Genomic DNA, 16659 nt, shown 5'->3' with positions numbered 1-16659 from the left:
CTATTTATAGGAAAGACTCAACCCATTTACACATACAAGAGGGTAAGCCTAAAACACTACATCCAAGAGTGACTTTGCACCCTAACATTCTCCCCCTCAAAGTTAGGATTGGATGTCTAGGCTTCATTCTCCAACGAGCTAGCGCGATCAAGACCAAACTCCCCCTCGAAGTAACACCGGTCTTCAAATCCGCAAATGAATATTCGACAATCCCGCTTCGAATACCCATCATTCTCCCCTTTTTTATAATCAAAAAATGATTATAAAACCCATTAAGGGTGAGAAGCGCCCGAGAAATAAACTTCACAATACTCCCCCTTGATGTGTACCAAAAATGAATCACCAAAAATCTTGCACGGAAAAACAATCATGAAAAAGCTTCTAACAAATGAAATACATGTAATTAAATCAGTTCAATCAAATAAAATTAAATATAATACATTTATACTATTATTTTACACAAAGTGAGAATGCATAACTAAAGCAATCACCTCTTAGAAGCGTATGAGATTCAACATGAAGTTGGTTAAATTGAGCTCTTCTTTCATGTAAATCCAAGAATAAACAATTTATCAACAAACCTAATTAGAAACAACTCAAGGACAATTAAGTAATTATGTTTTTAAATTATTTTATTCTTTTAAAATTAAAAGTCATAACAACTCATAACTAACATGAAAATTAACCAAAATGTATCCAAAAATGGAATCACGTAGGAGAGATATATCTTTGCTTCCCTTCTTTTGCTATAGGTTTAGACTTTTGGATCCTCATTGGAACTCTTGAGTCTTTTTTTCATGTTTTTCTTCTCACTCAACACATCTACATTTACTTCCTCCTTCCTGTCTTCCCTGATTTTCATATTTCTAGTCTCTAATTCCTTTCCCACTGTTGGAGCAGTGCCTCTGAAAACCTCTTGAATAAGTGGTTCAGTCATTTATATGTGAATGTTACCAACATACCTGCATTTGAAATATAATTTTAGATAAAGATTCTTCTAGTTATGAATAAGGCAATAAAAATACAAGCATCTTCTGCTTCAGGTGTATACTGGTTATAAACTTTAGGATTCATGACACAAAAGCAAATATCATGGGAATACATGTGTTGTGAATGAGTAAAACATTATATAATCGCAAAAAAATTAAACTCATAGTGGTATTTGTTTCAGGCATTTCCTCGAGCACTTGATGTGCATCTCTAAACATGAAGGATATTCGATTAATAATGAAATAGAAATGCCAAAAACATCCAAACGACAACAAATTACAACAATGTGGGTTAAAAAATAAAGTCAAAATAAGTTCTGACCAACAACAATTTAAATTGAAAATCTGAAAATTTGAGAATAGAGTAGAGACAGACCTTAGGCTGTGTTAATGGAGAGCTTTCGAGGAGATAGAGAAGGCCAAGGGAGAGATCGCAAGGTAGATTTGTAATGCACAGTGGAGCAAGGAGCAGATTGGGATTTTTTATTAGATTTCAGAAGATACATCACAATAGGGTTGGAAATTTTAGTAGATAAAAAAGTTTTTAAGTATACGGGGTGAATGTAAACCGAGCAAAGCGGGAATGAAAAATTGAGATAAGCGGGAATCCAAATTCTGAAGTTTGAAGTGGGAATGAAAAGTTGTAGTAGCACAACAAAAATATGCCACAAAAAAATATAATTTAGTGGCACAAAAATAATATGCCACTAAATGTAATTTTGTTTGTAGTGTATCACTTATACTTAATATCACTTCCCAGATGACACCAACAAACGAAAAACCATTTTTCGATAATTTTTTGAATTTATTAAATAAAAATACAAAAAGAACATAAAGACATATTTTTGGATTTTTTGTTTTTTTAAGAAAATAACACTTAAATGTTTTATATAAATTTTCAACATTCAACATGTACCATGCATAAATAGGTGAGAAGCAACAACCTTGGTACATGTATAAAGTGGTAAACATCATAAAGTATCTCTATCTCACTTACACACATAAATAGCTAAAGATTATTATTATTATTATTATTATTATTATTATTATTATCACCTTTCGGTAATTGCGGGTCCATAGATCGTGGTATATGACGAATTTTATGTCTAATAATCCTCAAAGTGGCAGACACCTTTAAGGTGATATTTTGTTGAGAAACATTCAACCATGGAGAAAGCCCACGTAAAATATCAGCATGCAAGTCTAACAATTTTTTCACTGGAAGATTGACAACTATGTTCTCTATGAACCATAAAACCTTTTTTACAACTTGTATGTCGTCTTCCTTATCCAGCAATTCAAGGATTGATGGCACAACATCTGGTATCAGAAGGCAGATTTCTGGGTCATCAGATACAAGTAAAGATAACGCAGAGACTGCATCAGCTTTTACGTGAGAAGGAGCTTTTACGTGATAAGGACTCCAAAAGAGGAACAACGTTATCATGCTGACGAATCCTTGATGATTTCCTGGTTTTGATGGAGATGATTCTTTTTTTAAAATGGTACTTGTCTCTAAAAAGATCTCATCTGCCACCTTTTTACTTTTTTCATCTTGTGGCGTCACTATGATTTCATACAACATACGAATACCATAAATGTTCTTTCCATCATGAAATATCTCCATTGAGTGAACTACCAACATCTTGAAGCACAAAAACCGCCATCTAAGTGAAGTTATATCCTTAGGGGATTTCAAACCAATTAATAAATCCACAACTTGCTTAAACTTTGAGGATCTGAAGTCGGAAGATTCCACCAAGATTTTGTAAAGCACGTCATATGCATCCCCTTCCTTCAAACACTCTTCGATGGAATTGTATATAAAATCATCGGAATCATCTCCAGTTGCCCCAACAAACAACGATGCAAGTTCCAGTATCAAATTTGAAGGTCTACCTTCATCTACATAAACATTCTTAAGTGACGAAAGGAAAATCACTTTTACTTTTGAAGATTCAATAGCAAGTGTCAAGCATCTAATCGTGTCCTTTACAAAAGCAAGAGGTTTCTCAGGGGACGATTGAAAGAAAACTTGGATAAAAGCTTTCAAAAACTCCTCTAACCATGGTGACATGGCCTTCATGTTTCCCGTTGCAACTTCTTCACTATCTTCAATCTCCCAAAGTTTGGAAAGTTCCTCATCAGAGAGAAAACAAATGCCTTTGTTTCCCTTGACAAGATACTGCAAAGCAACACCAATAGACTCGATCATAAACACATCCTTTTTTAGCCATTTAATCATGTGATCTGCTAAGGATCCAAAACTTTCACGTATGTCAGTTGGAAAGCGACAAAATGCCGGCAATTATCCCAAACAACCACGTGCATGAGACTTAAACTGTTTTCTGATTTCCGAGTTTTCTTCAACTTTTCCGCATGCTTCCATGAAAGATTCGGAGAGAGGGACTATTGTTCTAATAAAGAACCCTAAGGATGACTGAACAACATGATCCCTATAAATAGGTATCAACCACGTATTTGAGCAAGTAAGTTCATCGGGATCAACAGAAATAGGTATGAATTCATGTACTTTTTCAGCCGTCATAACAAGTATCGCACACCCGATACAGTCTTCAACATGCTTTTTTACATCACCAGATGCTTTTGTCATGAATTCAGCAACCTTTACAAGTATCTTGTGCATGTAGACAATGGACTTGTTCCCAATATTTTGAAATAAACCAGCGATGACAGGTAAAGAATGCTCGTTTGTATGGGTACTGAGAATTTCTAAAAGTGCATCGCATAAGTTTTCCACCATTTTTGTTTCCTCAGGTGCAACAATGCTTTCATCTTCATGAAAACGTACATCATCAAAGATATCTACACGTCTCAACTTTTCTTTTAGAATACTTGAAGCCCTTGTAGCAGTAGCATGATCAGATGTCAAAAGACCTAAAAACACATGCAAAATAATATATAGTCATATAACTAATCATATCAAAAAAATATATTATATCATATATGTCTACCTGCTATACGACAAATGAGAAAGTAATAATCGCTAATCCACTTTTTTGTTATTATTACAGTATCCATTGGTGTAACCTCGGATTCATATTCAAAGTATTCAAGTAGAGTCTCGGTGAAATCTAAAGTACGCCTCATCACCATTGAGGACTTGGACTTGGCTCCTATAGGTAATGATTGAATCCCTTTTTATACAAAAGTTGGTGGTAAATAAGGTATTAGGAATCTCATCACCTCCATCGTGGGAATAATGAATGGATCTATTGTATCCACTGAACTTGAACTTGATTTGTCTATGGGTAAAGACACATGGGAAGTGAACATTTGTAGTACCAATTCACTTGCACATTCTTTGACCTTTTCGGATTCAAAACAACGGACGACCTTCATAGCACAAATCTGAGCAGAATTTCTAACCTCCAGCCGTGTATGTCTTGAATAGTAGATAAGCGCCCCGACGCCTAATTTTATAGATTCCCGATTGTCCAAGTCACACAACTCCAGAAAACAAGCCAAACACTCGACCAAAGCGCTAGCCCTCGTAGCCTGCAAAGCCTTAACAACAATCTCCATGGCCTTAGCCGCCTCGGACTTGGTTATAAACTCCTTAGGAACCAGAGGTAACACAAACTCCAAAAACAAACCCATCGTAGACACTGAATATGCATCGGCGTCATGGTTTCTAGATAGGTCGTGAATGATAGTTTCGAAGTAAGAGTGGGGAGTCAGGGGCCGATATTTAGATCTTAGGGAATTGCGGGTACGCCTAACGATTCTGCAGAGTTCGACGTGTTGAGGTGCGATGGATTTGCCGTAACGGCCTACGACTTGGTCGCATATATCATCAGATGGTGGTCGTCGTTTTGCCTTACTCATACTGCGCGTTTCAATTTCCATCAAAAAAACGATTTGGGAAAAAGATACGAAATCGAGAAAGAGGGACGAAACCCTAATTGCAGGTTTGAGAGAGACGAGAGAACAAATATTACGAGGGTGGTTGGGTTGCTTTTAAAATAGCATTAGTTAAAATATTTTAAAATAACTTTTGACTTTTAATTTTTTCAAAAAATTAAAAAAAAGTCAAAAGTGTTTGAATAATTTAAAAGATCTTTTGAAAATGGGTGTTGTTGTGGACACTCCATCCTACTCACTCCACCCTACTCTAATATATTTTAGGTTAGACATCATTACTCTTAACTAATCATTTTTATTAATTAAAGATTTTATTACATTGTTTTCCGAAAGAAATATATTTTTTATTTTTATTTTCTCTAATTCTCTCTCTTTTATTTTATATATATATATATATATATATATATATATATATATATATATATATATATATATATATATGGAAGGGTTATATGGAGAATTAATGATTAGGGCAACACATATTTGAACTAATGAAAACATGACAACACATCACTTTAGAGTAAGGTCCCGTTTGACAGTTGCTGACTGAAAAAGTGCTTACTTGAAAAGATCTGTCCGAGTAAGAAATCCTGGCTGAGTAAGAAACAATGTTGTTTGATTGTAAATCTGACTGAATGTGCTGACTAGATGTAAAATGACCATTTTACCCTGCTGCTTGATCGTACATCTGACACTTGATTTCAAACCGAACACATACGAAAAAAATGCAATAGCAGCAACAAAGGTCCAACATACATAATAGATACTTATCTATAATATATAGTAACAATATTGTTCTTCTTATTCACAAGATAAACAGGGCATCTCATTATATAACAGTATCTTGTACACATATTAATAAACTCTAAATATTGGTTCATGCATTTTATCAAACATATAACATGCATCAGGAGCTCCAAAAGCTTAAAAGTTTTGTGACTTTAAGAATTTTCTAATTCCACATCAGTCATCTGTTATAGCACTACCAACAAACTTTTTTTATGATTATAAACATGGATTTATAAAACAGAATATGAAATTGGACTTACCAGTAGGTTGCAATCGATCATCCCTTACCAGCAGGTTGAAATTGGACCTATCCTTTCTAACCTCCTTGAAATTGACCACAAGTCTTAAAAAAAAGAAATATGATGAAATTGAGTACATGGCTTAACTTTATTGAGAAATTTTCAAAATTTAACGAAGAACAAGGTACCTAATGAGTGATGAGAAGAAGAATAGAGCAGAAAAAATTGGAAAAAAAAAAGAAAGAAACGTAAGTGAAAGAGGAGAAGATCAACATACCTGATGAGTGATGAGAAGAGGGGTGTCGATTGGTGGGGGGCAGGCTCAAATCGTCAGTTTCAAAGGATCTTGGTTGTGGCTGAAAGAGGAGGAGATGGTATCTTTACGGAGGCGCTGGAAAGGAATTGTAGGGCAAGGGTAGATTAGGAAAAATTCTCAGTCAGCTATTCTTCTCAAGCTTTCTCGCTCAGATTTCTCTTATCCAGTCAACCATCCAAAATCGGTTTAACAAACAATCTCAGTTGACCGAGTCAGCCAAATACGTCGGACCCGACTCGGTCAGACGTATATCAAACAGCCCCTAACTAAATAAATAACTTCCCCAATACATTACTTGTGAATAAAGAAATGGACACGTGTCATTTAATTATTGGTTCCAGCATATGTTGCCCTAGTTATTCGTTTTCCAAATAACTCATTTCTCTCTCTCTCTCTCTCTCTCTCTCTCTCTCTATATATATATATATATATATATATATAAAAGATTCATTAACTATTAAGTTGAAAGAATAGAAAATGTAACATTTTTTTATTCTATAATATTATTATAAAAATCCTTCACTTAACTTAATTAACTTAAGAGATAAATTTTTAAAGACTAAATATAATTGTATGAAAAAAATAAACGTATTAAAATGTTTTTTCTTTCAAATTGATAAACTTGTCTAAACCTTAAAATATGTAATTATTATATATATATTAAAATTATGAAGAAAAAGAATAATAAAGTTCCTAAGGGTTTGGCAAGATTGGTCCCTAAGGTTATGTATGTTTGCTAAATGTCGTGTATTTATTTCCTTCTTTTTCAGGGGTCCTCTAAGGCAATTTTTAAAACTGGATTCTTCGATATTTTGATTTATTTAAGGGTTTCCGCTCCACCGCTTTCACCAGATTCTCAATTGTTCTTCACCCTCTCATATTCTCTTCATTCTTCCTTTTGGGATAGTCACGTTTAGTCCACCGCCTTACTATCCAAGCAGTCGATCTGCTTCTTCTTGATCCTTCAGCACCGCCTTCGCATCAACTTATTTTAACTCTGCGATGGTTATGGATCGCTTCCATCTCTCATACGTCGTCTCTGCTTCCCTGTTTCCTCATACGTCTGCGATTTACGACTTCCTTCTCTGTAATAGATCTTCCCTCAAAGAAAAAACCTAAGGTACCATGTCATCTCTGAATTCACGTTTCCACTGAAAATAGAGAGATCGATAGGGAGAGTAAAGAAACAAAGGTTACAAATCGATTCTTTGTCCTTGTGTGTTCCATTGTTGGTAACGAAAAAGGTAGATGAAGATTCTTCCGTTTCTACACTTGCTTCGGAACTGTGAGACACACGTTTCTGTGGTTTCTAATTGTTTTTCAACTTTTCTATCGATCGGTTGTATCCAACACAACCGAAGGCTGTAAGGTTTCATGCTAATTTGGTTTCACTGTATGCACCTTCTCCCTCTATGCGACAAGAAACCCATCATAGTAAACTAGGGTTTCTGTTATCAAAATCAAGGGTGGGTAAGAGGGGATACTTCTATCCCTTCATGTAAACCATCGTAATTGAATCAGGAGTTTCAATTACCTCAGTCAGGAGTTAAAGAGTGGTTTACATGAGGGGATACTTCTATCCTTTAACCATCTTCCAAATTGGGTATGAACTTTTCCTTTACCGTATCAAATGCACACTAATTAACTCTTTGTATTGAGCCACTCATTTTCTGATGAACTTCTTGAGCCGGATAGATCGGTATGGATGATCACAGGTAAGTTATATACTTATATTTTTATAGCTTTTGGGTTTGTTAAGGATTTGTTTTATTTTCTTACTGTATTTTGCTTTTCATGTTATATAATTATGAGGTAATGGAATTTTATCTAAGGGAAAGTAGTTTTTCCATTTTGATTTTGCACCTTATCCGTTGTTTTTGAAAAAAAAACATATAAGATTGTTGTTTATAATGTTTATTACGATTTTCAGGAACCAGTGTAAAGATAGCTTCAGTTCCCTCAACTGTGGTAGTGCTAAACTCTAATAACTTTGAGGAGATTGTATTGAATTCCAAAAAGGATGTGTTGGTTGAATTCTATGCACCCTGGTCAGCCATTTTTTTAGTTTTGTTACATGTTTCATGTTCTCCACCATCCTTACAAAAATGCTTATTTTTTTTATTCCATCTTAACATCGTAATCAAAAAGATTTCAGAGTACAAAGCTATGACACTAATTTGTTGATTATAGTTGATTTGCATCTTACAATCTTCACTCTTGTAACAGGTGTGGGCATTGCAAGAGACTTTCTCCTATATGTATCTCAACTCTTTACATTTAAAGTATGCATTTGTTACACAAGACAAGAGTTGAGAAGCTCTGTAGAGCTATTTTCAATGATGATTATGAGAAGGGCGTTTGCGTCTTTTCAAAAAAAAACATACATTTTTCCCCATACACAGTACAAATACAACAGTAATTATCTGTTTTTTTTAATCAGGTTTATGAAAGTCTAGCAGCTGCTTATAAAAATAAGAAAGATGTAGTTATTGTCAATCTTGATGCCGACAATTATAAGGATCTTGGTGAAAAGTAAGTAACAGTTATAAAATTGGGTCTTTTTTGAAATCATGAAAGATTGGGTGAAATATGGTGAAGACTATGAAGATGGACGCAATATAGATAGGTTTGTGACCTTCATCAATGAGAAATGCGGCACTAGCCGTTATGCCAAGGGTCAACTTACTTCCACCGTTAGTGTTTGACTTCAAATTTGATCTTAAAAAAGAACATTTACTATTTTATTATTTTATTATCCGTTACACATGTGACATTTTGTTTTTGTGGTGAATGTAGGATGGTTTAATTGCCGAATTGGATAGCTTAGTGAAGGAGTTTGTGACTGCTGGTAGTGATGAAAAGAAAGCATTATATGCTAAGATTGAGGAGGAAGTTGGAAAAGTCACCAGTTCTACTTCAAGGTTATCTTTTTATTCATTTTGTTTTGATTAACATTTAACATGTTTGTTGAATATATATATATATATATATATATATAATACATTTTTATACATGTGTTTTTTTATCAGATATGGAAAGATATACGTGAAAGATGCCAAAAGTAGTCTGACCAAAGGTTGTGATTATGCTAAGAATGAGATCCAACGTCTAGAACGTATTCTTTCTAAGGTAAAATTCAATTCAATCAAATATTTTTTTTTGGCTTAACCCATTAACTCATGTCTCTGTTGTCTGATTGTATTTAAATTGTGTTATTGTTGCAGTCGATTAGCCCTACAAAGGCGGATGAATTTACCCTCAAGAAAAACATTTTATCTGCTTTTGCATGATAAATGACTGGAATCAGTCGTTACTACGAGTTCAAAGAGATGTTTGATCTCTCCTTTTATTACTGGTAGTCTCCAGAGTTTACTTTGTTTTTTATTTTTGGATTTGGTTGGGGCACATACAATTATACTAACAATAGGGGAGAAAATGGCCATTATGTAGTACCACCACCAGCAACATTAGAAGTGAAACATGCAGAAACATTCTCAGATACAATATTAAACACATGATAACGAAATTGTAGAAACGACTTAATAATAAATATTAATTTTATTTCTTTTATAAATAATTATTCACTAATACTAGATATTACATAATTATAATGATTTAACAAAAAAACATAAAAAAATTTATAATACCACCTGACTCACAAACAACGATCATAAATATGATAACATAAAATAAAACATAATACAAATGATTATAGTGATTTAACAAAAAAACAAAAAAAAATCGATTATAGTGATTTAACAAAAACACAAAAAAAAAAAAAATTTCTTTGGTTACTGATATGTTTCTGCTTTTGGTAGCTTAAGTTTAGGGCTTTTAAACCTCTTCATTGATTGCTTTTCATTGATTTTTTCTAACACACTTCATGATTTTCTTGAATAATGAATGAAGATCAATGTAATGGCTACTGGATGATTCAATTGACAAAGGGCACAGGTAAGAGATCCAATGACAAACATACTTATTTTTCATAATTTTCAAATATCAAAGAAACTCACATGGAATAGAAAATATAGTTTGGAATGGGATGGTGAGTTTCTTAAATGTTGAAATCCTTGCCTTTAAAAATCCTTATTGAACTTTTAAAATCTTATATGTTTTATGATCTATTGGATTGTTACTGAATGTGTAAGTCGGACTTGGGACTCGAGTTTTCTTCTTGATGATGGCAGATAGAAAGATGAAAGCTTCCAAGAATGCATTTGATGCAATTATTGATACTGATATAACTTCCTTTCATAGAGTTGGCATTTATAAATTAAAGGTGAGTAGCAATTCCATATTATGATTGTAGTTATCTTCATTGGCTTTTTGAAATGATCTATCCAATTGGAGGCTCAGTTTTATCATTTTTCAGCTCTCATTTGGCGCCATAAATTCTATAAACACTACTACGAATGTAATTTATAGGGTTTAAATTTTTTTACAAATGGATTTATTGTTTGTTTGATTATGTTTTTCAGGTTTTATACTATTCCGTTAAGTTTTTGTTTGTAATTATAACTATTTTGTTTTAAAGAAGAAGGCAAGGCACCCTATGTGTTCGATGGAATGCCCCAAATAAGATGCACATCGTTAATTTCCATGATTTTTTCTAACCCTAAGAGGTATTTTGTTTTTTCTGTAATGAAACCTATTCGATTTGCAGGTAAAATTGACTTCTCACATCATGTTTCTACGGATTCTGAACCATCGATTGGTTTGTCGGGTATAATTTTCTTTTCTGAAGCATTTGTTTAATATTTCACTGTAAAATGCGTTGTTTTGTGATAAAATACATACGTATTACTTCTTTTTTGTACGTTTGTTTAGTATAATAGAGTCGAATCAGATTTGTCTACACATGATGTTCTTTGACCATTTTTTACATTCTCTGTTGGTTGACCATTTGTTTATTATAAAGGATGTTTCAATTTTCAGGCATTCCAACAAAAGGGTATAATTGTCAAATAGCAAAAGTAAGAAAGTGTTTATGTAACAATGAAAGATAAAACTTACAGATTTCAGATCGAGGAGGTGCACGAGCCACAGGTATGTTATTGTTGTAAGCGGTTTGGCTTTGAATTTTACTGAGACTTTCACTTCGACCATGGTTAGCCATCTGTTGACCGGTCAAAATGGGTCTTGGGTTAATCGGAAGAGTGTGAATTGATTGGTCAACGGTTTGACCATGGGTATGCATTTTGCAAAAAAAAACTTTGACCAGGTTTTCCTTAGTTTTTTTTATAAAATATATTACAAAAATAATGATATTGCAGTAATAATACTAATTATTTTTACTTGGGGTTGTGTAAAAGAACTAAAACTGAATAAAAAACAGTAACTAAAAAAACAATTGTTTTTTTTTTAATAAAAATCAAATTTTGGGCTTCCAATAGAGAAACTAAGTAATAAAATTGTTTCATGCTAATTGTTATATCCATTACAAGCATGAGTTTTGACTGATTACTGTAGATTTGCAATACATGACAAACATAACCAAAAAATTTGGGGATTGTAAGCATGACATTTTGTATAGCCGATAAGCTCTAACCGTTGAACTGTTTAGCAACTTCGTATGAGTTCAATTGGTAGTCCATCTAAACAAGTTCATTAAAAACAATAGTTTTTTTAGAATTTAGAATAGATAACTATTTTTGATGATAAACAGATGTTGTTGAATCATGATTCTGATATCTACGTATACAACTACTTTCTACTTGCTTCAACTTGTGTAGTTGTGTTTATTATTACTCCTTACACATTTCCAAGTACTCTATTTTGGTAGTGTAAGAATTTTCCACTATTTTAGTATCTATATCCAACAATTCAATCACTTCACGTCCACTATTTCGCTTCTGAAAGATGAAAATGATGGTTTGCTGTATGGTTAGATTACATTCTTTTTTTTTATTTTTTTTATTAATCGATGATGTAATAATTTCATTTAAATAAATAATTTTTTTAATAAACGATATTTCAGCAACAACATTGGACTTCTCCTGCAATGGAATCAACATTACATGCAGCAAATAAAACAAGCATTAAAAATGGCACCTCAGGTTGCTGATGTGTATTTTTCAAAAGCATTGCATGATGTCAATATACATGTGAAAACTTTCTTTTTAATTTTATATTTTGTTTCTATTAAGGTTTTGACTTATTTTTTTCCGCTCATATTGTGGTTTGCTTTCATTCTTTTGTACCCTCATGTTAATACCGAGGGCCATATTGTTTAAATGAGTGTCCATAATAGATTTTCTCTTGAATTCTTAAACTACCCATTGGAATTTGGCGACCTTATAGTGTTGTTATTGAAACATATAACATTTTACTTTAATTCTAATGTTAGGTGCATGATTTGATCATTCAAGGAAATTAAATCGAAGAAGACTGGTGAGGGATGCGGTAAGTATGAAGATGTTCTTTCTGTATTTATTGTAGATTGCATTGTACTTTCATTTAAAACTACCTGGATATAAAATTGTATTTTCATTGTTTTCGAAAATCTATTCAAATATAGCATTGTACTTCTTTTGGTAGCATGATGTATCATTACATTTCCATTCATCCGATTGATGGAAAATTACACAGAATAGCAACATACTTTAATTTGGATACCAATTTATGCAATGTACGTCACTATTTGTCTCACAAAACGAACACATTCCGCCCCGTGCAACGCGTGGGTAACCCCTCTAGTTAATATCAAAACAATGAAGCTACTAAACTCCGACCTCAAACTATAATAAATTTTATAATAATCAAAGTTTTATATGAAAATAAACGGTGGCTAAGCTAAAAGGAAAACCAAAAAGAAAAAAGAAAAGCAAAATTATTTATGAAATTTATCTTATACTATTATTTCAAACAAAAACAAATACGATATATTTTTATATAAATTAGCAAAACTAGTCAAATCACATTTATAAAAAATATATATTACACTTTATTAAAATAAATAAATAGTTTCGTTATTCCAATTAAAAAAAATCAACTTGCATAAAATCAAAAAAAAATGAATAACTTTAATAAAATGAAAAAGGCCCCGCATGGAAATTGTGAAAAGTGGAGGCGTGAGGAGAAATTTGGCTGACGACACTTTATTGGAGACTAGTTTTATAGTTTTCATAGTCTAAATTTAGACTGGAGTGAGCATTTATTATAAATAGTATGGAGTGTAAAAATAAAAAGCCTAAAATTACTTTTGGTAAAAGAAGAAAAATAATGAGTTTTTAAAAGTCACAAAGAGAATGTTTGGGAACTCTAGAAGTTCTTTTAAAATCACTTTTTGGTAAGAAGAAAATACATCTTTTTTAAAAGTCATAAAATTGTGTCTTTTGATGACTTTTGGGTTTTTAAAAGGTAAAAGCTAAAAAGTATTCCAAACACATTTTAAAACCATCTTTTGCAAAAGCAACAAGTCAATAAGTCCTTTTATGAAAAGGACTTTTGAAGTAAAAAAGTTTAGCCAAACACACCCAAAATCTGATTTTTTGTGACTTTTTGTTGTTTTACCTATAAAAGTTAAACTAAAAGTCATTTTGTCAATCCAAACACTTTTTAAAGACATTCTTTTCCAAAAAGCCATTTTACAAAAAGTCCTTTCACAAAAAGGACTTTTGATGCTCAAAAGTAATCCCAAACACCCTTTATATCGGAAGATACTTTAACCTTTTGTTGACCGATCGATAACTCTAGTGTGCCGCCGAAGACTCTTTTAACCCTAATCGAGAATAAGAGACGTGCACCGAAAATATCCAGTTCTACCGAAAACGACGATTTCAAACAAAATTTCGATTTTGATGCCCCTAAAAAACCGAAGAAGATTGTCTTGAACCTCGATGAACACCAAGAACACAACAACAACAGTGAACGATTTCTAATAACAAACTTAAAACAGTTTTCGATTAAAAGCTTAAAGAATTAAAACAGCCAAATTCGATCTTGATGTTCTTGAACACGGTTAACACTAGATTGGCTCTGATACCAATTGTAAGTCCCAAAAGCATGAACCAACTAGTAATCAATCGAAATCACTAAGAAAGGGCGGAATCAATGCAAAGTAAATCAAGAACAAACGTCAAACGCGTAATCAACCCAATGCACACAATTATATTGATGAAATCGTCTAGTACAATGGAGATCTTCACAATGGTTGGCCTTCACAATGATATGACAGAAAAGCTAAAATAGAACCGGCCATATGAGTCTCCTTATATAGGGAACACAATTATACAAGGAAACCCTAAGCCCAACATGCCTAAGGACCGAAATCAAGACTGATTTCGGTCCAACCCTAACCAAAAACCCATATTAAGACTCAATAAATGAATAACAAAGCCTAACATGAAACAGACTCATCCCCAATCAGGCGATAGCATACAAGTAAACCCTCAACCTGAGCTCCTAACACCTTAGGGCCTAAGCACAAGTATTCCCTAGAGATGTTATCACAACTAAGACAAATACGAATCGAAGGGAAAATCCTGTTGGATTAATGTCTAAGTCCATAACTATAATTGGTAAGACTTGACCCGACCCGGCATGGTCCATTTGGGTTGCATGGCATCATGCATTTGGATAGACTATAATGAGAGAAATAACACTTAAGGTTGGTTAATATATTATAAGTTCTAATATATTAATAAGGTTATTTAATTAGTATTGATCAAGAATTAATTTGGAATTAATTAAGTGATCAAAAGGAGACTAATTAAATATATGGGTTGATTGTGTAAATCATTCATTCTTATATATGTGGGCTTGTGATCCAAGATTTCTTATGTTGGACTAAGTCCATGGGGTGACCCATGGATACTCCATGGAGGTTAAAATCCATGGAGCATAAGGAATGGGTAAAGTTATGAGTTACATGGTGTAACCCTAATAGCCACCATATAAAAGAATCCCATGGCTCAAGAAATCGTGCACTAATGTGTGAATATGAGGGCTAGACGATTTCAAGGAGTGTTCCATTTCTCTCAAGTCATTCCATGTGCATTTGGTGTTGTGTGAACCATTTGAGGTGTCACACTTGGGGCACTAGACACTCAAGCTTCATGGAGACAAGCTACATCAAACAAACGTATGTATTCTATCCATTTGATTACCCAAGTATCAAGTATTGTATGCTAGATAGGGTAATACCTTGGAAAGTTCATAATTGCATGTATAATAGAGAAAACATAGATCCAAGGTATTTAGGGTTGCATGTACACTTAGGAGTGTTAGAATGCGCAAAACCCATCAAATCCAACAACTGACAATGATCCTATCATGAAACCCGAAGATTTAGCAGTTGCGCAGAAGTCTGGAACTCAGAGAATCTGACTAAAAACCGAATCTTGGCACCAAGTCTTCCTACTACGAGGTTCCACTCTCCCCCCCCCCTTGAAATATGCTAGAATCTGAGAACTTCATAGTCCTTCGATACACCGACTAACTCGAACTCTACTACTTGATCTCAACCACTGATATCCACATACATTCCAACTCACATACAATCGAGGCCAAAGATAATTAATCCACACATAACAAGAGATCAACTGAAACAAAGCTAAATAAGATAACTCCATTTATCTGATCATCCAAGATTACAATGGAACTTTGAAACACAAATAGGAATTAAAGATAAATACCAATACTACCACAATTACTAAATAGAAGAATTGCCAACTCAATTCTCGATCCTCGGGACCCTGACGGTCCCCTGACGACCATCGGGAAACTGCCAAGCTAAGGGCGTATGATCCAACACCTTACTGAGAAATTGGCAATGAGCCCTGATGTGGCCTTCCTGACCGCAATGAAAACAAACTCGCACACTCCGCCCGCAGTCTCTTCCAAAATGACCCTCATTGCCACACATGCGACATGCAACAGATCTGCGTCTCCCTCCAACTGATCCCGAACTCTGGTCGGCGGACTTGAACTGCTTTGTTGCACGTTGGGACTGATCCGGAGCATGACACTGATCCCTCACCTGGGTCTCTATCTCAATCTCTCACCTCCTCGCGGCATCTTGAAGCTCAGCGAGAGATCCATATCGCTGGGTGGACACGAACTATCGAATGTCCGTCTTGATCATGCTCAAATACTGAGTCATCTGAGCCTGCTCTGAAGCAACAAACTCAAGACTGAACAAAGTCCTATCAGTGAACATATTGGTGATCTTTGTCACCGACTCGGACGTTTGTCTCAACTCCAGGTACTCCTGGGCCAGTCTCTCCCTCTCTACCAAGGGAACGTACTTTGCACGGAACCTTTCTGAGAACTGTTCCTAAGTCATCGCGGCCCTCTGTTCAGGAGTATAAGAACTAGTCATTAGTCTCCACCAATCCCCCCCCCCCCCCAACCAGGGAAGATTCAGGGTGCACCTGACCTCCTGGTCATCTGGACAAGAACACGTGAAGAAACAGCCCTCTACGTCAAACAACCATCT

The 16659-nt window shown here is 34.1% G+C and overlaps 2 protein-coding genes across 6 annotated transcripts; one reads left to right on the top strand and one right to left on the bottom strand.

Moving 5' to 3' along the window:
* Positions 1 to 1998: 1998 nt before the first annotated feature.
* On the bottom strand, positions 1999 to 3234 carry LOC145164512 (uncharacterized). Its single transcript, XM_079083226.1, has one exon. It carries the CDS (start codon positions 3232 to 3234, stop codon positions 1999 to 2001), a length of 1236 nt encoding a protein of 411 aa, XP_078939352.1.
* A 3837-nt stretch (positions 3235 to 7071) lies between these two features.
* LOC145167101 (putative protein disulfide-isomerase A6) lies at positions 7072 to 12757 on the top strand. Of its 5 annotated transcripts, none has more exons than XM_079086194.1 (11): positions 7072 to 7933; positions 8149 to 8266; positions 8445 to 8911; positions 9015 to 9139; positions 9248 to 9347; positions 9443 to 9573; positions 10128 to 10172; positions 10409 to 10500; positions 10885 to 10944; positions 11157 to 11267; positions 12568 to 12757. In XM_079086194.1, the coding sequence occupies exons 3-6, from the start codon at positions 8789 to 8791 to the stop codon at positions 9506 to 9508; spliced, it is 414 nt and encodes a 137-aa protein (XP_078942320.1). In that variant the 5' UTR covers positions 7072 to 7933; positions 8149 to 8266; positions 8445 to 8788; the 3' UTR covers positions 9509 to 9573; positions 10128 to 10172; positions 10409 to 10500; positions 10885 to 10944; positions 11157 to 11267; positions 12568 to 12757. The 5 variants fall into 5 exon arrangements, with proteins under 5 accessions (XP_078942320.1, XP_078942321.1, XP_078942318.1 ...); XM_079086195.1 differs by having other exon boundaries at positions 10388 to 10500; XM_079086192.1 differs by having other exon boundaries at positions 10370 to 10500.
* The last annotated feature ends 3902 nt before the right edge of the window (positions 12758 to 16659 follow it).

This window comes from Lactuca virosa, chromosome 3 (assembly GCF_052849685.1).
Source record: "Lactuca virosa cultivar CGN04683 chromosome 3, Lactuca_virosa_CGN04683_v6, whole genome shotgun sequence".
Lineage (NCBI taxonomy): Eukaryota > Viridiplantae > Streptophyta > Magnoliopsida > Asterales > Asteraceae > Lactuca > Lactuca virosa.
This window is presented reverse-complemented; position numbering and strand designations above follow the sequence as displayed.

Excerpts from the sequence above, each read along its gene's own strand:
- LOC145164512 (XM_079083226.1), bottom strand. The coding sequence starts at position 3,234 with ATGATTAAATGGCTAAAAAAGGATGTGTTTATGATCGAGTCTATTGGT.
- LOC145167101 (XM_079086194.1), top strand. The coding sequence starts at position 8,789 with ATGAAAGATTGGGTGAAATATGGTGAAGACTATGAAGATGGACGCAAT. Across the intron at positions 8,912-9,014 it reads AGGGTCAACTTACTTCCACC|GATGGTTTAATTGCCGAATT; the intron begins GTTAGTGTTTGA and ends TGGTGAATGTAG. Across the intron at positions 9,348-9,442 it reads TAGAACGTATTCTTTCTAAG|TCGATTAGCCCTACAAAGGC; the intron begins GTAAAATTCAAT and ends TTATTGTTGCAG.